We start from the raw sequence: 24,642 nt of genomic DNA, 5'->3' as shown, positions 1-24,642 counted from the left end.
GCGAGTCTAACCTTGTCAGGCTGATGTTGACATGTCTCCCATTTTTGGCATGAGCACCCCCTGAAGTTAGTAAGGAGGGTTTTGTAGGGCCAAGAGGACAGAATTTGCTCTTGTCATTTTCATTGCCTTAATCAATGCCAGATGCTTTGTCTGGTTTCATTCCATTCTTTGAGATTCTTTTCAGCTGTTAGATTGAACTGAATGGCTTGCTTGGCCATTTAAGAGTCACCTCTAGGCCAGACTAGATTTCCAATGGCAGATTTCCTTCCCTAAAGGGGGATTAGAGATGGTCTTCAGAATTGGACTTTTAATTCCAGACTTCTTTGACTTTAAATTGCATCATCTGCTGTCATGGGATTCGAACCCAGGTCCCCAGCACGTTGTCTGGATTACTAACCCTGAGGCTTGTCCCAGGCTGCTTTGAGAAACAGAGCCCTGTCTCCACTGCAACTGGCTGGCCAAGGGGTACAAGTTAGACATGCCTGTCTACGGTGCACCCTTTGTCTAGGAGAAGGGACCATCCATTTCATGTGTACACGTTTTGAAAAACCCCAGGAATTTAGGGAAATGTGTTTCAGATGAACCTGAGAGGTAGCTCACAGATTAGATGAATACAATAGAATAGAATAGGAAGATAGATAGAATAGGATAAAATAGGAAGATAGATAGAATAGGATAGAATAGAATAGATAGATAGACAGACAGACGGATAGATAGACAGATAAGTTAGTCGCAGGGTATATTTTGATCCACAACAGTTAAACCTATTTTTTCCTACATGAGATCTGAACACAAGCATTTAAGCAGTATAAGGTGACAAGCAGTTCTAGAAGCAAGGAAAACACGGCTGACTGTGCATTGAACAGTCCTCTAGACAATAGTAAAAACCAAAAGTTGTAGATCAGTTTTCTCTCTCTCCCACACTACACCATCCCGCCCCCCCATCTCCCTCTCCTTCCTACTCACCCTGCCCCCAACCCCCCCCCCCCCCCCCCTTTAGGTCAAACGAACAAGCAATGCTTAAGTATTTTAGCTGAAGGCTTAAGGTCTCTCCCCTCTGAGAAAACACATGGCCACTGTGGTTTTATAATATGTCCCAGAACATTGAGTTCGCTGTGGAACATTGCAGAGAGAGAGAGAAGGAAAAAAAACACTCCAGTTTTCTGGAATGTTTAATGGAATGTGTTTGGATCAGAACTTCCAATTGGTCTATATCCTGTAGGAGTATAATGAGGCTTGTTTAAAAAAAAATCAGAGTACGAATTACGTGGGAGTTAAAACAAGTTCACATGGGAAATATGAATGGCCTGCACACAGACCTTGGATAGCTCTGCTGAACAGCTAGTTGGGTTGTTATTCAAAACCTACAAGGGACCAATAAAGTCAATTAAAAAACAGCAGTCTACTGGGTGGAGAATACGACAGGATTTATGCTTCATGCACTTGCGAGGCTAAAGATTTTACTATTAAACTGCATTATTTCCCCTGCCGAACAGAGACAAAGTACGCGTTTCCCAATTTTCCTTTTTGCAAAAATGCTGACTGTCTTCATTAAATGGAGCAAAAATTGTTTGGGGATTTCTTGAACTCAGTGTGAAACCCCAGCTAAATGGTTTGTGACCATTTTCTTTAATTTGATGTTAGAATGATTGTATTACAAACAAATTTTTCTTCCACGGTCATGCTTATGATTTTCAATTAGGTGCAACACCAGTGTAGGCACACAGCAGTCTGCAACCATCCTATTGTGCAGGGGGGTAAGGCCCACTAAAATACTCCTTTCAGAGGTACGGCAACAGCTACCCACCCCCTCCTCTCCCGCACCCACCTCAAACCACACCGCGCCCACCACCAACCAATACAAAGCACAATTCACCAACTGGTCTTTCTCAGCGATGGTGACACAAAGTGCACACAGACAGACTGGCCAAATCTTTTCAGAGGTTTAGATTTCCTGTGGATGTAGTTAAGGACAGCACCTTCACTTGGATTTAGCTCTGTTGGGTTTCTTCCTCAGTCCTTTCAACTGTGTCTTGCCCCAAGTGGTTGTTGTCATTTTGGTTGGCTCATCCTGGACAAGTCCACTTCCCAGATCTTTCAGATGAGACGTTAAACTGAGGTTTACATCCTGAGCTGGAATCCGTGGTCTCACCCTCTCCTTAACCCAGAAAGACTGAGCCCTTCCTTTCTTCATTCATGGGATGTGGGCATCACTGGCTGGCCCTAACTGCCCTTGATGTGGAGGAACCATGTTGGACAAAGTTAAAAATCGTACAACACTAGGTTGAAGTCCAATAGATTTATTTGGAAGCACTAGTTTTCAGAGCGCTGCTCCTTCATCAGGTAGTAGGAGCAGCACTCTGAAAGCTAGTGCTTCCAAGTAAACCTGTTGGACTATAACCTGGCATTGTGTGATTTTTAGTTAACTGCCCTTGAGAAAGAGGTGGTGAGCTACCTTCTTGAACCACTGCAGTCCACCCACCCTGCTGTTAGGAAAGGAGTCCCTAGATTCTCACCCAGCGACACTATGGTGATACATTTCCAAGTAAGGATGGTGAGTGGCTTGGAAGGGAACTTGCAGGAGGTGGTGTTGCCATGTATCTGCTGCTGTTGTCCTTCTAGATGGTAGCGGCCATGGGTTCGAAAGGTGTTTCTGAAGGAGCCTTGGTGAGTTATTGCAGTGCATCTTGGAGATGGCACACACTGCTGCTGCTGAGTGCCAGCGGTGGAGGGTGTGAATATTTAGAAATGGGGTGCCAATCAAGCAGGCTGCTTTGTCCTAGATGGTGTCGAGTTTCTTGAGTGTTGCTGGGGCTGCACTCATCCAGGGAAGTGGGGAGTATTCCATCGCATTCCTGACTTGTGCCTTGTACAGGCATTGGTGAGGCAAGCGGTGAGTTACTTGTCACAATATTTGTCTAGCCCACTTTCAGGGGAATGGTAACCCCAGGATGTTGATTGTGGGGGTTTTAGTGATGGTAATGCCACTGAACAACAAGGTAGGATAGTTAGCTCCTCTCTTGTCATTCCACATAAATGTCAGGCAATGGCATTTATGTAGAGCAAATATTACATGTCACCTGTCAACCCAAGCCTGGATACTGTCCAGGTCTTGCTGCATTTGGACATGGACTGCTCTGGTAGCTGAGGAGTTGCAAAAGTTGCTGAACATTATGCAATCAATCCCCGCTCTGACCTTGTGATGGGAGCAAGGTCATTGATGGAGCAATGGAAATGACTCTGTCTAGGACACCACCCCAATGAAGTGAGGTGAAAATGGGTACTGCAGATGCTGGAGATTAGAGTCAAAGTTTAGAGTGGTGCTGGAAAAGCACATCAGTTCCTGCTCCTTGGATGCTGCCTGACCTGCTGTGCTTTTCCAGCATCACTCTAATCATGACCCCAATGAAGTGAGGCTATCTAATGTTTCCAGTGTTAGCAGTGGTTCAGTTGGCATCTCTATTCCCTCTGAGACAATGGAGGTTGTCAGTTCAAGACCCCCAGTTAAACATGAGACCTAGGCTGACACTCCAGTGCAGCACAGAAGGAGCGCTGCAATGTTAGAATTCTGTCTTTCAGATGAAACGATGAACCAAGGTCCCACCTTCATTCTGATGTGCATATGTAAAGAAGACTTTGAAATACATTCACGGAGCTCTTGGCCATATTCAGCTCAATAGTTACTCCTCCATCAACATCACAAAGACAGATTATCCCATCGCTGTTGCTGATAGTAGATTGCTGTGCGTAGATTGGCTGCTGGGTTTCCTATCTTAGAACAATGGCTACACTTCCAAAATATGTCACTGACTGCGAAGTATTCTGGGATGCCCTGTAGTCACTCAAAGTGGTACATGAGTGCAATCCTCTCCTTCTTCCTTCATCACCATAGCACATGTACCTGGGACTAATCGAGCCTGGATGGCTCAGTTCCACATGGGAAAGTGTGTAATTACTGCACCGCCACTAGAAGGAGTGAGTTGACCACTTCCCCCTAACCATCAGGAAACACAGTGCTTGATGTGTGACACCTACCTTGATGTCTTATTAACTATTTCTGGCAGATGTGAATAGTCTTTGTGACATAAAGCCTTTCTAAAGCCAGCCCAACTGTGCGTCAGAAATCCCTTTCTCCCTGGCCAGGCCAAGTAAGGAAAACGGAATTTCTTCCCTAAAAATACACTGGTGAACCAGATGGGTTTTGACATCAACAATAGTTTCATATTTCTTGAATCCGGGTTTATTATTTGAATATAAATTCCATCCCCTGTTGTCGCGGGATGTGAACCAATGTCAGCAGAGAACTAAAATAGAACAAGGAACTGTGCATGCTGTAAATCTAAAACAAAAACAGAAATCGTTGAAGAAATTCAGCAGGTCTTGCAGCATCTGTGGAGAGAAAGCAGAGTTCTGAACTGGACTTTGAAACATTAACTCTGTTTTCCCTCCACAGATGCTGCCAGACCTGCTGAATTTCTTCAGCAATTTCTCCAGCAATTTCTGTTTTTGTTTCAGATTTACACCATGTGCAGTTCCTTGTTCTATTTTAGTTCTCTGCTAACATTATTTCAAATCCTTGCTACAGAGTAAACAGAACTTTGGACTCGAAACGTCAACTCTGATTTCTCTCCACAGATGCTACTAGGCCTGCTGAGTTTTTCCAACAACCTCTGTGTTACGTTTCAGTAGACAACTAACCTGGTCCTCTGGATTACAGGTCACAGTCTCAGCTTCATCCCCCTCGATTGATAAATAATTCGCAGAATAATTCAATGTGCTTAGTACCCTGTCAGCAGGTATCAGCCCTTGAACAGACCTTTCTCAACATCCACTTTGATTGTACAGTCTCTGGTTGCACCACATCACAGTTTAAAAGTCCCCGGACAGGTGTTTTTCTCAATATGCAAGGACAGTATGTGTATTTCCAACCTCACTCTCGGAATTCAGGTCTTTCCGTGAGTCTAGATATAGTGCTGGACATACTCCAAACATGTGCATCATGTCCCACTGGCCTAAGACTGTACCAAAGTGAACGAATTATGTTTAGCCTACCTCTGCCTGTTTGAACGACATCTGATATATTTTTAATATTGTGATTTTTTGCAAATTAGGAAATTAAAATCTCTATTTGTTTTAAGAAAGACTGCGAAACTTAGCTTTTGTTTCTTCATAAATAAAAATAATAATAGTCTTATATTTATGCCAGTGTTTAAATTGTACTGACGGCAGGCCTAATTTTATCTGCAATACAATTATAGGAACTATTAGTCAAATACTTTCATTACAGCCCATAATTGGCTTTTTATTTGTGTAATCATGTATGAGAGATTCCAGCACTATTAAACTTAAAAGTCAGAGTGATGGCTTCACGTTCCATTGAATTAACCCTTCACCCGCTGCATTTCTCACCATCAGAACGTAGTCTTTCCAAACAGGATCGCTGTTTTGCATAATTTGCGATGTCAGTAGAAGGGATCTGATATCAGCATTCTAACCGATGTCTGTCATGTCCTGTACGTGTCCACATGCTGTGCATCAACAACTGTGTATTCTATGTATCCGTTATGTGCACATACATGTATGTGCCAGTACATGCCGCTTGCGTGTTTAAGGTATCTGAGTGTGCATATGTCTTAGTCCATACATTTATATGTCATTGTGTGGGCTTTGCACTTGTGTTATGATACAACATGAAGAAGTCCCACAGTCTCAGTGTGTTCAGAAGGTCTTTGGGGAGACAGGAGGGGTGATGGCTGATGACACTGCCCTCTGTAAGCTCAATGACCTCTGGCAAGAAAACTAAGTTCACAGGAGAAGTAGGTCTTCACTGCTGGAGGGCACATTTAACCCAGGATTGCCAAACCTATGCAACGGGAGTGAAGGGTAGAATCATTGAAACTTACAGGCCAGAAGGCGGCTATTCGGCCCATCATTCCAGTGCAAGAGCATTTTGAGCAATTGAAATGGGCAAGGGAGGAGTTTCAGGGTATATGGTAATCTTCACCAGACCCACCCCACTCTGGACTATTGATATGAGGAACTGTTAACCCAACATGGTGACTCAGTGGTTAGCACTGCTGCCTCACAGCACCAGGGTCCCAGGTTCAATTCCAGCCTTGGGTGACTGTCTGTGTTGAGTTTACACATTCTCCCAGTGTCTGCGTGGGTTTCCTCTGGCTGCTCCAGTTTTCTCTCTCAGTCCAAAGATGTACAGGTCAGGTGAATTGGCCATGCTAAATTGCCCACAGTGTTAGGTGCATCAGTCAGAGGGAAATGGGTCTGGGTGGATGATTCTTCAGAGAGTCACTCTGGACTTGTTGGGCCGAAGGGTCTGTTTACCATCTGTAGGGAATCTAATCTAATCTAATCTAAGAAACTGAGCTCAAATGGTGAGATGAGTGGGACATTAAACATCAATATCCCTCAGCTCTGGCAGTTTCTGACTCCAGATCACATGAGTCCTGTTGACCAAGGGAAGGATGAAACATCACAAGGAAATTTCTCCAAAATCAAATACCGAGGCTGACTCAGGATCTAAAGCTGGTTGAAGCAGCTATCGATATGTTGCTAGTACCTCTAATCCAGTAACTCAGTGAGAAGGTATGACTGTCAAAGATTGTTTCCTTTCCCTCATCCAGGTACATTGAGGACAATGTAGTGCACTCTTGCCATTAACTAATACACAGCACACTCGGGATCAAACCTGGTAACTGCCTGGATGACGTAGCTCAAATCCATATGGCATAGTTATCTGACTCATCGAACTAATCAAGAAACCAATAGGTCCAGGGATGATCCAGCTAGATTTTTTTAGGACACTTAACTCCTTTGACAGCCTGTGGAGAGTTACATTCAATTGCACTCTTTCAAAAGCTAGGGGATGAGCTCTACATTTTACATAGCAATAATCCTGAAGGGACCAGAAACACTAATATCTCCATGTGATAAACTCTGCACAGGCTACATCCAGATACTGCTATAATCCACACTCGTCACAGCCTACCAATGCCACAACAGCAATGGTGCAATTTCCTTTTATTTTCAACTTGTCTGCCTTCCCCCTTACTGCCTCCTGGTCCTTGTTCCTTTTATTCTTCCATGGGATGTGGGTGTCAGTTTGATACCCATCCATAACAGTAGGGTGGCTCAATGGTTAGCACTGCTGCCTCACAGCGTCAGTGACCCGGGTTCGATTCCAGCCTCGGGTGACTGTGTGGAGTTTACACATTCTCCCCATGTGTGTTTGGGTTTCCCCCAAGTGCTCCGGTTTCCTCCCACAGTCCAAAGATATGCAGGTTAGGTGAATTGGCCATGCTAAATTGCCCATAGTATTCAGGGATGTTTGGTTAGGTGCATTAGTCAGGAAGAAATGTTGAATAATAGGGTAGGGGAATAGGTCTGGGTGGGATTCTCTTCGAAGGGCCAGTGTGGACTTGTTGGGCCGAAGCGCCTGTTTCCACACTGTAGGGACTCTATGATTCTAAAGTCCCTTGAATAGAGTGGTTTGCTCTGCCATTTCAGAGACCTCTTAAGAACCAATTACGTCACTGTGCATCTGGAATTACAGATCAGTCAGATCCAATAAGGACAACAAAATTTCCTTCCCCAGAAGGACATGAGTGAGCCAGTTAGTTTTTTTTTACAATAATCAAGAATAGTTGTCACGGTCACCATCAGAGATTGGCATTGAGTTCCAGGTTTATCAACCAAATTTACATTCTACAAGTTGTCAATATACAGCCAGTTCTGAGAGTACATGGAGCTTAAACCCCCTCCCCTCCCAACCCACATACATACAGCATACTGTAAGAAAACAGGCCCTTCAGCCCACCTCATCCACGCCAACAGGTTTCCTGATCTAGTATTATTTGCCAGCATTTGGCCCATATCCCTCTAACCCTTTCCTATTCAAGTATCTGTCTAAATGTTTCTTAAACATTGCAATTGTACTCACCTCTGCCACTGTAGGCTACCCTCTGTATGAAAAGATTGCCCCTCAAGTCCCTTTTAAATCTCTCCCCTCTCACCTACATGCTCTAGTTTCAAACTCCTCTACCCTGGGAAATAGGCCTTGGCTAGTTACCTTCTCTATGTCCCTCATGATTTTATGAACCTCTATAATATTATTCCACAATCTCCTACACTCCAGAGCAAAAGGTCCCATCCTATCTAGCCTCTCCTGATAGTTCAAACCCTCCATGTTGGTAACATCCTTGTATATTTTTCCCAGTTTAATAATATCCATTCTACAGCTGGGCGAACAGAATTGTGTACAATCCCTGAGAAAATGTCACACTGGATAGTGAACCTTGAGAAGAGCAATGCTTGATCATGGGAAAGGACAGTGGACAAGGCTAACTCTGTCTTCATCCACTTTCTAAATACACAGGCATCCCTGTAATGGACTGATCCTGGAGAGGGGGGTATTGATGGAGGCCACAGAATTTCCATTGTGGCTCAGCATGGAATGGTGTGTGCACTGATTCAGGATTAAGCCTTGGGAACTTGGCAGTTCCTCCGGAAGCAGTGCACTTCTCACCCGAGCCACTGGGAACAGCCACCTCATGCTCAACAGCACCAACCCACTGACGATGGTTATAAAGGATCACAGGAGCACCACCATTAGATTCCAGATCACCCCAGTATGCAGGATTCCTCACCTGTGTAGATGAATCGGCCTGGAGTCCCTTTGCAGAACTGCTTCGACTTGTAGGACAGTGTGACCTCCACCACGCCGGGGATGTGCCGAGGAGGGGTCTGCACTCGAATTGCGTGCGGGGTGATGAGCTGCAATAAAACACAGTAACAATGCCATCAGACTATCAGGTGATGTTCTTTAGCAACACTTCAGTGCCAAGTTTCAGTAAACAGGGCTTTCTCAAACCTGCAATAAATGTGTCACTGCCCTAATACTCTGTTGATAGAATGCACATTAAAATGTACTGACAAGAGTATTAAAAGTGTTTTACAACACAGTTGTAAAGCAATTAACTCTGTATTCTCCTGGCCTGATGCAGCTTGGCTGACTCCATGCCCTGAACATAATATGCAACAGGGATAAGATTCATAAAAATGCCTTAATACAACTGGTTACTTTATTTTAAAATACATCTTTGAGGGGAAGAAGTTGAGGGGATTGATTTCCTTTTGTATATGATACCCATTACTTCACACTTTAGCCTGCGTAGGCCACTCCTGCTGCCCTTCAGGACTGTTTACAGAAGCTGAGAAAGCCCCACTAGATGGTTAACGTCACAAGGCTGTGAGCAACTGCTGACGAGCAAACTTGTATGTGCCCAGATGTTAAAGTCCATTCTGAGTCTGACCAGCAGTTTAATCTGGATGGATTGGGTCGTGAGCAGACCAATTAAAATTCAAGCAGTAGACGCTCTGTTGCCTGCCTGGGTAACATCGCCCACGCTCACTCGCGTAGACAGAGGGTCAGAAGGTTTCTCTATTAAGATATTGTATGGAGAAACCAAAACACAAAATGAATCAAGAAACTCAGCCGACAATGCAGCTGCGTTTCGAATGAACCTCATGTTCCTGTTTCTGTTAATCGATGCAGCAGATCCCTACAAACATCTAGCCACTATTTTAACACAATCCACATCTCGAGTGTGGATGAAGGAGACAGGTCTGAAGCCTGTTGCACATTCTTTGCCTGATGAAATCAGCAGAGTATAAACTTGTGGGAGTTTCGGGGAGTGTAACAGGTGCACAGCCCTAATCCTTCCCACTTGTTGGGAGAGGGTTAGATTAATACCCGAGCCGAAATCAAAGTGAAACCATCGATTCTAATTATTAGTTCTGAATGTACTTTTCACAAATTGAAATTTATGTTCTCAATCTGGCTGGGTTAATGTCAATGTAATAATTAGGGTTGATAATATTCTCATTTTAATATGTACCAAGGAGCTGCAGATCTCCCATGATAGTGTTCATTCAGACTCGGAGATTGGCTGCTTTATAACAGTATTGTTGTGAATACCCAGCAGGGGATAACAGCAGGGCCACTGACTTACAAATTTCATCTATATTAAATGGTGATCTGCATTTCTTTCTCCTGGGGCTTCGGGGACTGAAGTCTAAAAATCTGTCTTTTACTCCTTCAAATCTATCAATGAGTTACTTTACAAACATATTATTTTGTCTATGCATTGCTAAAACTGCAAAATCTCATGCAAAATTCAGCAGTTTTGCTTAGATGGTACATTGCATGATCATGGGCTAGTCAATTAAGTGGAGAGAAAAAAAACAGGAAGTCTTTCCTCATCCTAATTTTATGTCTTTAGCAACTCTCACACAACAGAACCCCGCAGAGGTTGAAAATCTGAAACAAAAACAGAAAATCCTCAGAGGAAAATTCAGGTTTGGCAGTGTCTGTGCGAACAGAGAGACAAATTTAATGTGGCCCTTCATCACAACTGGGAAAGGTTAGATTAATACTCTATCCTGTACAGGCTCCCCAGTTATAGGAAGGATATTGTCAAACTGGAGAGGGTTCAGAAGAGATTTACCAGGATGTGGCCGGGTGTGGAAGGCTTGAGTTATAAAGAAAAACTGGATAGGCTGGGACTTATTTCACAGGAGTGTTGAAGGTTTGAGAAGTGACCTTCATAGAATCCCCTACAATGTGGAAACGGCCATTTGGCCCAACAAGTCCATGCCGACCCTCAGAAGACCAACCCACTCAGACCCATTCCACCACCTTATTACTCCATATTCACCCCGAACTAATGCACCTGTTTATAAAATAATGACAGGTCCAGAAAGAGTTGATGGAAGCTGCCTTTTCCCCAAGATGGGGAATTCCAAGACTAGGGGGCACATTTTTAAGGTAAGAGAAGAGAGATTGAGAAAGAAGATATACGAGGCAAATTGTTTTACACAAAAGGTAGTTCACGCGTGGAATGAACATTCCGAGGAATGCAGGTACAATTACAATGTTTAAAAGACACCTGGATAGATACGTGGATAGGAAAGGTTTGGAGAACTATGGGCTTAGAGCAGGCTGGTGGGACTGGTTTAGTTTGGGATTATATTCAGCATGGACTGGTTGGACCGAAGGATCTGTTTCCGCGCAGTATGACTCTTTGAGTCTGGTGACAAAAGATTGAGCAAGGACGTGTGGGCCAATGATAAAAGGAGGGTCCATGTTTGGGTGGAAAGCAGGACAGACCAAAAGACAGAAGCGTTGGTACTCCAGAGGGAACAGAGATGGGCCAAGAACAGAAATGAAGAAACAAAAGATGTGCCTGAACTAGGTAAGCTGCTGAACCATAGTATAAAGAACCCAGAGAGATAAAGAAATGGAAACAAATCTTTACAGTCTGAAATTCTGGATGCAAGTTTGCTCGCTGAGCTGGAAGGTTCATTTTTCAAACGTTTTGTCACCATACTAGGTAACATCATCAGAGAGCCTCTGGTGAAGCACTGGTGTTACTGCCTGCTTTCTATTTGTGTGTTTAGGTTTCCTTGGGTTGGTGACGTCATCTTATATGATGTCATTTCCAGTGCATGTGATGTCACTTCCTGTTCTTTTTCTCAGACTCTAAATTGTTGAGCTCAATAAGTGTCTGACTATAAGATGAAGTGCTGTTCCTCCAGATCATGTTGACTTTCACTGGAATAGTGCAAAAGACTGAGGTGTGGGGCATAGAGAGGTCAGCACAAGAGAAAATTAATATAATAGGCTACGGACCTTTCAAGGGTAAAATCAAGAGATACTTTGGCTTAGGAGATTTTACACTCGAGGCAAGTGGAGAGGTTTAGGCCAAACTATAGGAATGCTGAGAGGTGAGGGTCAGGGGGTTGTGTGAACACTATCCAGACTGAGGGAATAGTGATGGGGGATGCAGGGAAATGGTAACTCAGGGGCTAGCGAGCCTGTGGAAGGAGGCTGCACCCTGGAGGAAGCAGGGGGGGGGGTTGAGGGGCAGCAGACTGTGGGCTCCAACCAAGGAAGCAGAGTATATGCTGGTTATGCGCAAAAAAAAATCAGCAGCAATCTGAAAAATGGCAGAGATACCACACAAACCCCAGGGTATGGGAGAACCACCTCAGATACAGGGTAGTCCTAATACACCAAGGAAGGCTGGACATACTGGTGCAGTCAGAAGAGAGATAGACAGAGAGAGAGAGAGAGAGAGAGAGAGAGAGAGAGAGATGAGTATGCAAGGGTCCGAAAGGTTGGATGATGAGCAGTATATTCAGCACTTCTGGTTATGTGAATGTCATAAGAGACTTGGAGGTGGGAGGGACACCTTTCAACCTCAAAGGAGTAGAACCAGACATTGAGGCCTCCCTACTAGTAACAATACCTATCGCATCAACATGACTTTTTCCTCATTGCTTTCATGAAATAAGCCACACATTAGGCTGCCAAATAGCTTGTACCATGGGGGCAGCTCCGGGGTTAGCACTGCTGGCCACACAACAGGTTCAAATCCAGCCTTGGGCGATTGTCTGTGTGGAGTTTGCACATTCTCCCATAGGTTTCCTCCGGGTGCTCCGATTTCCTCTCACAATCCACAGGTTAGGTGGATTGGTCATGCTAAATTGCCCATCAAGTCCAGGGATATGCAGGCTAGGTAGACTAGCCATGGGAAACGCAGGGTTACAGAGAAAGAGTCGGGAGGTGGGTCTGGTTGGGATGCTTTTCAAAGGATAGAGTGGACTTGATGAGCCAAATGACATGTTTTCACACTGTAGAGATTCTATGATGATACCAGAGTGGGCGGCCTTGCTAATTCCAAGGAAGAGGATAGCGATCCATTGTACAACATGGGCCAGTGGTGAGCATCCTGTTTTTAACTAGAGAGCAAGTAGTGGATGCCTTTCAAATACTCCAACACGGAAAAGAAGGTTGCTGAAGCAGATAGACAATAGCGGAATGGGCTGGTCTTCCAAGAACCCTGTGGAAGAGAGAATCTCAGCAAGATTCCACATGGCAGAATCTACAGTCAATGTTAAACAGTATTTCAGTCCCAGTGAGAGGTGTGCAGCACTGAGTGGGAGCGACAATTCCCATGGATTGGAATTTATTTGGTACAGCCATTAAGAGAATGGGAATTGTTTCTGAAAGCCAAAGGCAAGTGTGGATTCATTTGGTACAACTGTCAAGGGAACAGAATTGTTTTGTTTTTAAAGCTGCAATTAGTGGGATTTATCTGGGAAAAAATGCAAGCAGAGCAGGAATTATCCACTTGGCTAATCAAAAAACAGAAATCCCCTATTTCAAATGCAAAAACAAGGAAAAGGCTTTTAGTGCAACACTTATTGCTATCCTGCAGAATTAAAAGCACTTAAACCAAGGGTAAGGGATATTCACAATAGGAAGACAGAGCAGCAGGAATAATATTGCAGGAAAGCTATCATTTCAGAGGTGGCCAAATAGAACTACAAATGGACATCTTGCAGAAAATAACTCTCAAGATATAGAACAGTTTCTGATTAGATACTAATTCACAAGTTACTGAACAAGCTAATACACAGTCATATACACAGTTAGGCATTTAGCTGATGATATTATAGCTCATCAAGTTGCAAAAGAAGCATCAGTCACTTTTGATCAAGTTGTGCGGTTTTTGGCAATTACTTTAGTCTTAAAACAAATTAAATCTTGCTGTTTCAAGAATGTTATCAAAAAATTCAGCATCAAGGAGAATCTAAAAATTATTTTATTTCCGATCTCTACAGATGACTGGGGAAATTAGCTTATAGTCAGAATTCACAAGAGACAGAGTTGCTGTTAGAATTGTTGATGAGTCTTGGTCAGATTTATTTCAGTCAAGGAAGATCTGACTTTGGAGAAAATTACACTGAAAATTACACAGTGAAGCTGAAGTCTGAAAGCAACACAGATGAATCCTAATAGGATAGGAACGACGTTATCACAGCCAATCAGCTGAACCTATTCAGTTCTTAAGCTACCAAAACTACAAAGGCACAGTAGAGAGAGTAGTCAGTAGAGAAAGTAAACCCATTTGAATGCTGTGCAGTAAGGAGTGTCACAGGCATAAACAGTACCCAGCTATTTAAAAAATCTAAAAAAATCTATATCATTTTCAAAAGATAAAGTGTCAGAGCAGCAAATCTTCAAACAGCTACTGACCAGACATTCATGAAAAAGAAAAGGATATAATAGAAGCAAAGCCAAAGGCTTTAAACCAAAAGTGAAAAGAAGGAGGTGACTCAGAACTAGCCTTTTGGCAAGAAGGTATTTATGGCACTAATTTTAAGCTTGATCCAGGCCGAGTGTCATTATATTATCAGACAGTGAAGGAACACTGTTTACAACATTATATACTGCACTGTCATGGTCTAGGAGTATACCACCTAAGATTAAAGGTATGCTACAAGCAACTCTGAAACACAAGTAGTTTCGGGCAGTAGAGAACATATATGTACTCACTCTTAAGAAAGAATGTACATGTTACCCTCAACTTACTTCAGAAGATCAAAGAGATTAACCAGCAAAGATTACAAGATCCTCTGAACAGGGTTCTACATCATTTACAGGATTGGGGAAACTCAACAGCGAACACAGTATCACACAAGGAGCAATGCTAAACCATTGTGACATTTATCAGACAATTCTCTCGTCTGAATTCTGAAAGAAATCTATTCACTTTTTGGGACACATTGACAACAATGGCACACCCACAAAAAACAAAGGCCATTGAGGAGCTTCCACTCCAAAATCAGTTCAGGACCTGCGAAGATTATTTTTTAAAGAAATAGAAAACCAACTGCCATTTTGTTTGTATAATTTGGTAAAACAGAATGGCGGCCACACCATAAGAAAACACAGATCTACACCAGGAATGTACTTTTCACAAAATCAAGGGCATGGTGATATTCCCTGCTGTCCTGGCCCACTACAATCCATCCTTTCCAATCATCCGATGTCATGAACCTGCACGTTATACCTCATGGGCATTTTAGAAACAGACATCATAAACAATGAGGCTCTCTCGGTCTCATGGGCTTGTGAGAGAGTTTCAGACTACATGCTCAGCCTGAAAGTGCTCATAGGGACAGACCACAAACTCGATAAAGGGTTGGTAAGGATGCCTCCACAGACAGAGAGCTTCAGACTCTGCCTCATGTGGTCCACTTACAAGTGCAGGAGAAACTACAGATGATGATGGATGCACTGTCCAGAATAACAGGCAAGGTGGATCTTGTTCATAAAGTTGAGTCGTACACTCAGTCCATGCCACAAAAGGCTCCGACAAATAGGAACAGAGAAGAAATAGAGAATATATCATGTCAAAAGTTGGCTAGACCTCAGGCCCAATGGGTTGGCCATGGAAACCCATCTTAAGACCTAGGAGCATTTCACCATCATAGAGGGCTCGCTGGTGTTTGATGAAAGGCTGAGCATTCTAGCTTCACTGCAGGAAGATATTTTGGTTTAAGATGGATCAGGGACACCTGGGAATCTCCAAGTGCAGAGCTTGTGGTGGTCAGGGATCAGAAAAATGGTTGAGAATCTCATAGCCAACTGAGAGACTTGTGCTATCCAGCAACCACCCAATATAATATCATACAAACTCTGGCAGGAAAACACCTATGGACCAGGAAGGAGTAGGACAGAAAATGGAGAACTCCCTCATAAGTCTGTGTAACAATGTCTGCCATATTCATGTGATGACCAGGGCATCTTCATGTTTGACTACCAAGTGGTTTACAACAGAATAAACAGGGTCTGTGTATGTGTAAACAAAGCACCTTTTCTCCTAATTGGAAACATAAATGAGTTAAACTCTTAATTAAACTAAGAGGCATTAAATGCAAACACGTCTTGCAGTTAATTATCTGTTGGGCTAGGCTGCTGTGGTGTATTTTTAGGAACAAGAAATTGTAATAATAGATTGCATATTTTCCCTCTCTTGTCTGATTTTGTAAACATTCACTGATAGTTTTAAATACATAGAATTATGCATATTGCAACTCATTTTCCCCTTTTCTCCACAGAGGTGTCAGCTGGGATTTTCCTCCACTGTCCCACCCGAGTGTGTTTCCTGAATCCTGGTGAAGTGAGGAAAACAAGGAGGAACACAACCCTCACACAGAACAATCGCCGACTTCCACCTTCATAACACTGTTCAGCTCTGTCCCTGCCTCAGCCCGTCTGCTGCTGAGGAGCTCAATTGTCCCCTTGTGACCTCGAAACTTGACAAATGCCCGTCCTCCAGTCTGGCCTCTCCATTTCCCACAAACTCAGATTTCCGTCCCAAAAGGGGATCAGGGAACCAAAAGGGTTTTCACAACAAGCAACAGGACAGCCGCTATTACAGGGAAGAGCTTTCAATAGTGGATTGGGTAGTTGAATTTCTGTTTAACCGTGGGGGGAATGGAACCCATCTCCCCAAAGTGTCAATTGGGACAGACAGATTACTCGTCCAGTAGCATTAGCACGACACAGCCTGCTATTATATTTGTGTTGATGACTCTTTGTGCATTATGAATAAAGGGGCCTTTTTCCAAGGTAACAGGGAACACCAGCCATTGCTAGCATGCACCAGTATCTTGATAACAGGTGATCAGCTTTCAACATCTTCAACATGAAGAGGCTAATGCTCAACTTCAGCTCCCAGCATAGGACATGTCAGCCATACGTCCACTGCTGGAGTCTTGAATCAACGGCTCTACTCGGAACTCAATTGCAGCAACAGAATCCCAGGAAGAAATGTTTTAAGGATGTTCTCAGTGCATCCCCAAAAACGTCAAGCCTCCAGGTGACACACAGGAGAGCCAGTCCAGGCCTGAGCAAAGCAGGGAACAGGAAGGCACCGAGTACATCAAGAGATTTCAGCGGGAATGTGCAGAGGCAAGAGTCTCGGACCCGGTATTGGACTTGATCAGCCTTCTCAGCAGCTCGCTGAGCCAGAGTGGAACCTGGTCGTCCTTGATGTGGGGAGACTGATTAAAAAGGAGACGTCCAGAAAGTGCCGAGTGAGAGTCAGGTCACCACAACAGGGAGAAAACAAAACTGCACAGAAGGAAGGGAAACCTCAACTGACAGGGCAGCATGTGGACTGATGGGACTGTGTTTATTCAGCCCATTTGATGTTAATGCCCTGTCTGCATTACAGGGGTCATCTTAAAATGATCTCATAAACGTCCACCTCGTTACTGTCAGGTCATCAACTCTCCAGGAATGCTCTTGGGTGTCTCAGAATATCAGGCCCCAAGATCTCCTTTGCATTGTTTCTAAATCATCTTTAAATGGCAGAAACTTCTCCCCTTCTGAGACCAGACCCATTACCCGACAGTGCCATATACACTCCCCGGTATCAGACCCATAACCCCACAGTGCCATATACACTCCCCGGTATCAGCCCCATAACCCGACAGTGCCATATACACTCCCCGGTATCAGACTCATAACCCGACAGCGCCATATACACTCCGCGGTGTCAGACCCATAACCCCACAGTGCCATATACACTCCCCGGTATCAGACCCATAACCCCACAGTGCCATATACATTCCACGGTGTCAGACCCAAAACCCGACAGTGCCATATACACTCCCCGGTATCAGACCTATAACCCGACAGTGCCATATACACTCCGCGGTGTCAGACCCATAACCCAACAGTGCCATATACACTCCGCGGTGTCAGACCCATAACCCGACAGTGCCATATACACTCCGCGGTATCAGACCCATAACCCGACAGTGCCATATACACTCCCCGGTATCAGACCCAAAACCTGACAGTGCCATATACACACCCCGGTGTCAGACCCATTACCCACTGGTGTCATATACAATACATTAACTATGATCTGAACTGTTAATCATCAGGGTCAGATCTATTAGCTCCATGTACACCATGATTAGACCTGATAGCCACTAAAAACAGTCCTGTATTATTTGTCAGTCCTATGTCCATCAAGATCTGAACAGTTACCCACTAGTGGCAGAGCTGCTTCCAGAAGTGAAAGTCTTAAAGATACCAGGAACATAGCTACCAGCCAGGAGAGTCAGTCTTGTTCCAACCAGGGTCAGACCTGTACCCACCAGGATCAGACCTGTACCACCAGGGTCAGACCTATACCCACTACAGTCAGACCTACACCCTACAGGGTCAGTTTTAAACTCAACTACACCCACAAGATCAATCCTCTCCCCAGTAGGGTCAGATGTGTTCCCACCGGGGTTAAATCTATTCTTCACTTGTAGTGGACCTGTGCTAGTCTCTCACTGTACTTCACTCACAGTTTAAAATGCTCTCTCTCCACCCAGCTTGGAAGTACATTGGTAATAATTATACTGCTGGCCATTTCTCACAGCCTAGTGTGGAGAGCATTACCCATCACAACTGACTGAAAATCCCGGTGATAAACACTGCAAACATATTTCCTACAAATGAAGTAATGTGAGAAATTGAATTGATAATCAGAACCTTTCCAGAATGTAATTTGCAAATCCACTTGAGACACTCTGTCACAGTTGCTGTAGAGGCCCTTTAGGGTGCGACCATCAGCATGTATGTAACACTTAATTTAACTGGCCGATCAGTATCTGGGGACCCTGTGATCAATATCAGCCTGGCTAAGATACTCCTTATCAGTCTTTGTACAGCTTGTGCTGTCAGATAAACAAGCCCTTATCAGGTACAAATTTAAGCATAATTAAATTTAAATTGAAAACTTGCCTGCTGTTCAACCTTCCTGATTCCCCTCTAGCCAAATTTACATCTGCGGGGCTGGGGGAGGGGAATTGTCTCCTTGTCCTCCCCCACCCACATCCTGAACTCTTACCCGGGTACAGTCTCAAAAGGCAGTCATCAAGAGATGCCCTCTGGCATCTCATCCAAGTTTCCTAACTGATAGGTGCCAATCCAGTCACTAGCAGCTGCTATTCGACTGTGGGAAGCATACAGACAAGGCCTTAATCCCGCACCAGGAGTAACATTTTAAAACTTGGGTGGGGTGGGGGGAACATTCCTGACAAAGGGTTCATGCCCGAAACAGCGACTCTCCTGCTCCTGCCTGTCCAGTTGTGCTTTTCCAGCACCACACTCTTCGACTCTGACCTCCAGCATCTGCCGTGCTCACTTTCCCCCAGATCAAAGACCCGCTTGGCACCACAGTTTTGTGACAGGCCTCTAGGGGAGCTAGCGGGACACATCTCTCCAGGTCCAGCACCCATTGCAAAGCGATAATCCTGATTCCTCTGGGACCTAGGTGGCATGATGAATAACCAGCTGCTTTACAACACAGCGCAGACAATGTCCCCAAGCCCCTGTCTTCCAGCGCCCTGCCATCCGAACGAAGCACAGCTGAGGCCATTATTGGGTTAGCAGGACACCTAACAATGGCAAACTCTGCCTGGACATATCCCATGGTATAACGTCTAACTGCTCCGCCCCCCACATTCTTGTCTTTGGTCACTCAATACATCAACCTTCAAATGGAATGCAATCCCTGATTCTTCATTATCCTGATTGGATGGTTCCTGCCTATCTATCAAGCCCACCTCCAACTCACAGAAATGGAAGTAAAATGATTACATTTCCCCCTGCCTGCAGGATTATTCTCTCCTGGTTTCGGACAGCAGTATCCCAGAAATTAATTCATAACTCCTAAAGAGAAAGGTTTGAAATAATTGTGAACCATGAGGATAGCAACAAATGTATTGGTGGGATGTGCTAACAGATAGCAGAGTTCAGTGTGGAGAAATGTAACCTGATTCATTTTGGTAGACAGAATATGGAGAGATTATACAAGGAGATGCATGAGCAGAGGGACCTGGGTCTATATGTACATATTGTAGATAACAGAAGGTATTGAGAGACTGTATGTAGCGCAAATAATAACCTAACTTTTATTAATAGATGAACAGAGTACAAGAATAAGGAGGTTATGTTAACTTGTCAAAGACTCTCACCTGGAGTACTTTGTCTGTTTCTGGGAATGCTCTTCAGAAAGAATCTGAAAACACTGGAGAGAACTAAGTTAGCTCACTGAGCTGGAAGGTTCATTTTCAGACATTTTGTCACCATGACTAGGTAACATCGCTGGAGACTCTCACTGATGATGTTACCTAGCAATTGTGACAAAACATCTGAAAGCAAGACCTCCTTGCTCAGCGAGCTCACTTACATATTTTTCATCAACCTGAGCTACAAATCTTCTCAAAAATCGCTAACACTGGAGATAGTTCAGAAAGGATTCACAAGGATGGTTCCTGAAATAAATAACCTCAGTTAAGATGATCAATTGGAGCAGTTAGAGCTGTTTTCCTACAAAAGAAGGCTGAGAGGGAATAGGAAGGAAGTGTCAAAATGAGGAGGGGTCTGGTCAGAGTTTAACCATCCAGAATGAGAGCGCGTAGATTTGAAGGAATTGGTGAAGGAAGCAAACGTGATGTGAGGAAAAATCCTTTATACTAGTAGTTAAGGTCCAGAGCACACTGCCTGAGAGAATGGAGGCAGACAGGCTCAAGTGAAACATTCAATCGGAAATGAAAGAATGTGAATTGATTATTGGGACAGCAGCACAGACAGAATGTGTCGAATGGCCTCCATCAATACTGTAACAAGCCTGTGATTCTGTGACATCAGGGCAAGCCTGGAGGTACACAAGGTGTGCACATACACACAGACACACACACACACACACAGGATGCTGCACATGTCTTTACACACCATGTGTCTTTGAACACACAGAAATGAGTACACACAAAAATATTAAAGTGAGGGACACAAAACATCAGTTACTCCAACAAGCCTTCTCCACACCTATAACAGTTGGGTGTCTGAACAAGGCTTCCATCCCCATAGTCATGTGTTCTCCTGCGGATTGTAGGACAACTGCATAAAACTGTGAAGAGCTAGTTATCGTTTTCTTAACAAGTGAAGCTGTGTGTGTTTCAGTGCAGTTTTGGAGCATCACGCTGAGCACCTCTGAACAGAATGTAGTTTGTCGAGCAACTTATCTCATAAAGGTGTTGTTCTTTCACATATTGGTGGGGATTACTTCTCGGACAGCCTCTTCCTTCCCAGTGGAAAGAGCCCAGAAATACAGCACAGGAGGAGATAATTCAGCCCATTCATGCTGGCCTAAGGTATCTCTCCAGTCTAACACCACTTTCTAATTCTTGATTCACACCACTGTGGGTAGTGGCATTCCTGCTTTTTAAATGTAATGAAGCTTTCTTCACCAATTGCCTTTCCAAACAACAGGTCCCAATTTCCCATCACTGTCCAAGTGAAAACATTGCTCCTTTGACTCCCGTTAATGATTTTGACAATTACTTCAGCTCTACGATCCCTGGCTATTGACCTCCCTGTTGAGGAATTAGGAGTTTCCTATCCACTCTGAGCCACTATAAGTCTCAATTAAATGTCTCCTCTGTTCCAAAGAAAACAATGCCCAGCCTATCCAGTCCTTCCTCCTCCAACCTCCAGCAATGTCCTTGTGAGCGGGCTTGTTGGACTAAATGGCCTGTTTCCAGGAGCGATAATACAATAGAGTCACTTCGCCCCTGCGGCCGGGCAATGAGTCAACCCTCGTAGGTAACACTGAGCCCGAGGGGAAAAGTCCCAACAGGTAAAAACAAATAAAAATAAAAACGCCACGTACGTGAGTTTGGTTTTTGGGGAACCTGGTCTGAAATATAAAACATTCTACTGGTCAAAAGTGATCTTGAACTCACTGCATGGAAAGTTCTGGAATACCCATTTCGCCATTTGTGCTGGGACGTGAGGAAACCTGAGAATCAATGTTATATTGACTGTAAAATGATTCACTTTTTCTGTTGTGTGAAGTGGGCAGAAAAATATACCTGAAATAATGGTCATTCACTGGCTGAACAACACTTATTAACAGCAACAGTTTGAGGAATGTGTAAGTAATCAGCACTTCTGCCCAATTTAATGAATACTGAGCTATAATTTGCATATGTCTCAATTCTAACAAAGCCAATAAAGGCTTGGCAGCATCTAGAAGTTCAGGTTCCCGGGTGTTATAATCTGAAACCCTTCCAGGATCCACAGGGTTAAAGAGGTCACCTCTAATATAAATAATACAAAATCACATCTAACCCCTTGCTGCTTAGGCTGGGATATTGAGCCATTCAAGCCTCCCTTTTGTTAACATATGGTGCTGGGTGGGCCCCAGGCTTAAGAGCGAGAGGTGAATTTTGTCGGTCTGAGGTTTTACAGGAACGGCCAGAGGGTGTCATTCAAATGGAAATTGCTGCCATATGTCTGCCTCCACCAGCCTAGGGGGGTGGCCAGAGAGACTGAAAGAGAGTGGGAGACTGACAGACAGGGGGACAGAAATGCAGGGGGAGCAAAGGACAGAGAAGTTGAAACAAAAATGGGATGAGAGAAGGAACAGTCAAAAAGGACAGGGGAGGTGGGAGAAAAAACAAAGAGGCCTTACAGTGTGAGAAACAGAAACGAGGGGTAAAGAAAGAGATAGCGTGAGAGAGAAGGGGTATTAAAGAGTGGATAATGCCAATCATAGGGATGTACAGCATGGAAACAGACCAGATATCCTAACCTAATCTAGTCCCACTTGCCAGAACTTGGCCTATATCCCTTTAAACCGTTCCTATTCATATACCATCCAGATGCCTTTCAAATGCTGCAAATTGTACCAGCGTCTTCCGCCTCCTCTGGCAGCTCATTCCATTCCACTCTGTGTGAAAAAGTTGCCCCTGAGGTCCTTTTTATATCTTTCCCCTCTCACCCTAAACCTAGCCCTCTAGATGTGGACTCCCTCACCCCAGGGAAAAGACTTTGTCTATTTACCCTGTCCATGCCCCTTATGATTTTATAAACCACTAAAAGGTCACCCTTCAGCCTCTGACGCTCCATTTCGCCTTGCTTCAGAATGCTGGAAATGGGGTTGTTAGAATGATAGGAGTAGGTGCCCACGCCAGCACTGGCACCAGATCCGTGGGGAGGGGGGTGGTTTGGCGGTTTCCTCAGACTGGTACATGACAATCTGACCAATGTTGTGAAAGTGACAGTAGTGCCCATGGCAGGGTGGGGCAGGTTGCCCTCTCGCTGGCACATTGAAACATGTTGGCTGATTGCTCTGGGATCGATTGCCGATTGAACACTGTACAAAGGAGGCCACACACGGCAAAACATTTGGCAAGAAGACTGGCTTTAAGCTGGCCGTGCACTTCTGACCTCACAGGCATAGAAGCAGTAGGTCCAGAGTGCACTGTGAACAAAACATTCACTCACCAAGGCCCTGACGAATATCAGCAACAAGACTGTTTGCTCCACAGTTGTGCCTAGTCTTTATTTTTTAATTACTAATCAGGTAAGCAATCAGCCACATCTGGATTTCCAATCAGCCACACACAGTTGTTGGCTCGTACAATGGTCGACACAGGGTTAAATAGCTTAATTTGGATTCCAATCTCAATGCTAATGCTGGAATTTCCTCCCTTTGGTGCTATCTGAAACACACATCTCCTAAGTTAATATTCTACCATTCTATTTAAGTCAGACTGGATTCCCACCTGGGAATGAACAGGATGGCAAAGTCTCGCTCACATCTGAACTCCACTAAGGCGCTCTTGTCACCAAGAGATTGCAGACATGTGTGGAGTGCCATGGTGGGATTCGAACCCAGAACATTAGCCTAGGGTTCTGCATTATGAGTCCAGTGTCGTATCCACTAATCCACACCTCCCTTTCTACTCGCAGGAGGATCCCAGGATCCCCGTAATGTGACCGACTGGACTCCCCATCGGACGATCCTGATGGGGAGCTTTGGGAAAGCCTTCCAGCGGGAAGATGAGCAACTTCACTGGAACTGGCGAAGGGAGCTTCTTCCCACAACCATGCAACAAAGCTGCGTTCCGGTTGAGTCTTACCAACCCCCAATGGATGCAGCCAATCCTGGCGGTCACATGCACACTCATCATTCACAACTAATTGCTTACGGGGTCGATGCAATCTGAGGTTATTTCCCGTGAAGGGGAGAGCCCTCCTGTAAAGAGAGGTTCCGATAAACAATGTGTCTTGCTTGCCGCAATCTACTGCTAATGTGACATTATAAAGTTAAATGCCACTAAAGCTCCAAGTGTTTCTTATTAGTGTTATTCGAGTAATTGTTTCTGGATGCAGTGCCAGCATTGAGGCTTTGAGTTAAGCTCTCCCAAAGGCTCACTTTGCATCTTCACTGCCCAGTTCATTGCTGGCAGTCGGAGCAGAGGTCTAAAAGTCACCTCAGTGCCTTTGAGCTGGCATGGGCTGGGAAGAAACATCGGTCAGGGATCTTGCTTCCAATAATTCCTGCACATGTCGGATGAACCAGGGGTGCAGGTTTAGCTGTGACAGCTCCTTCAGTCGCACAGCCTAACTCAATTCCACGCTTCCATTTGAAAAACAGATGCTTCGGGTGAAGGACCCAGAGCTGGGATAGCCAGGGACCCGTAGTCCAGCCAAAGTCAATGATCTCAGAAAAGTGAAAGATATTGGGGTGGGGGTGAAGAATGATTAATCCAAATGCAGTGCCTGTTCTGTCCTTATGGCAAACGAGTAAGTCATGTGACATCCTTCTATCCTCTCCTCCTCATAAACATATTAAATCGGGCTCAATCATGCCATGGAATTAGATAGGTCTTTCAGAGAGATAGCAGCAATAGGGA

General features: G+C 44.4%; 1 protein-coding gene across 8 annotated transcripts in view; it reads right to left on the bottom strand.

Moving 5' to 3' along the window:
- The window catches only part of ebf1a (EBF transcription factor 1a), a 456,422-nt gene that overhangs the window by 143,061 nt on the left and 288,719 nt on the right, over positions 1 to 24,642 (bottom strand). For all 8 annotated transcript variants that reach the window (XM_072591112.1, XM_072591113.1, XM_072591117.1 and 5 more), the window contains one exon: positions 8,661 to 8,787. In XM_072591112.1, the coding sequence (XP_072447213.1) occupies positions 8,661 to 8,787 (127 nt within the window). The remainder of the gene's footprint in view (positions 1 to 8,660; positions 8,788 to 24,642) is intronic.

This window comes from Chiloscyllium punctatum, chromosome 20 (assembly GCF_047496795.1).
Source record: "Chiloscyllium punctatum isolate Juve2018m chromosome 20, sChiPun1.3, whole genome shotgun sequence".
NCBI lineage: Eukaryota > Metazoa > Chordata > Chondrichthyes > Orectolobiformes > Hemiscylliidae > Chiloscyllium > Chiloscyllium punctatum.
The sequence above is the reverse complement of the archived record's forward strand: the minus strand, read 5'-3'. Positions and strand labels throughout refer to the sequence as shown.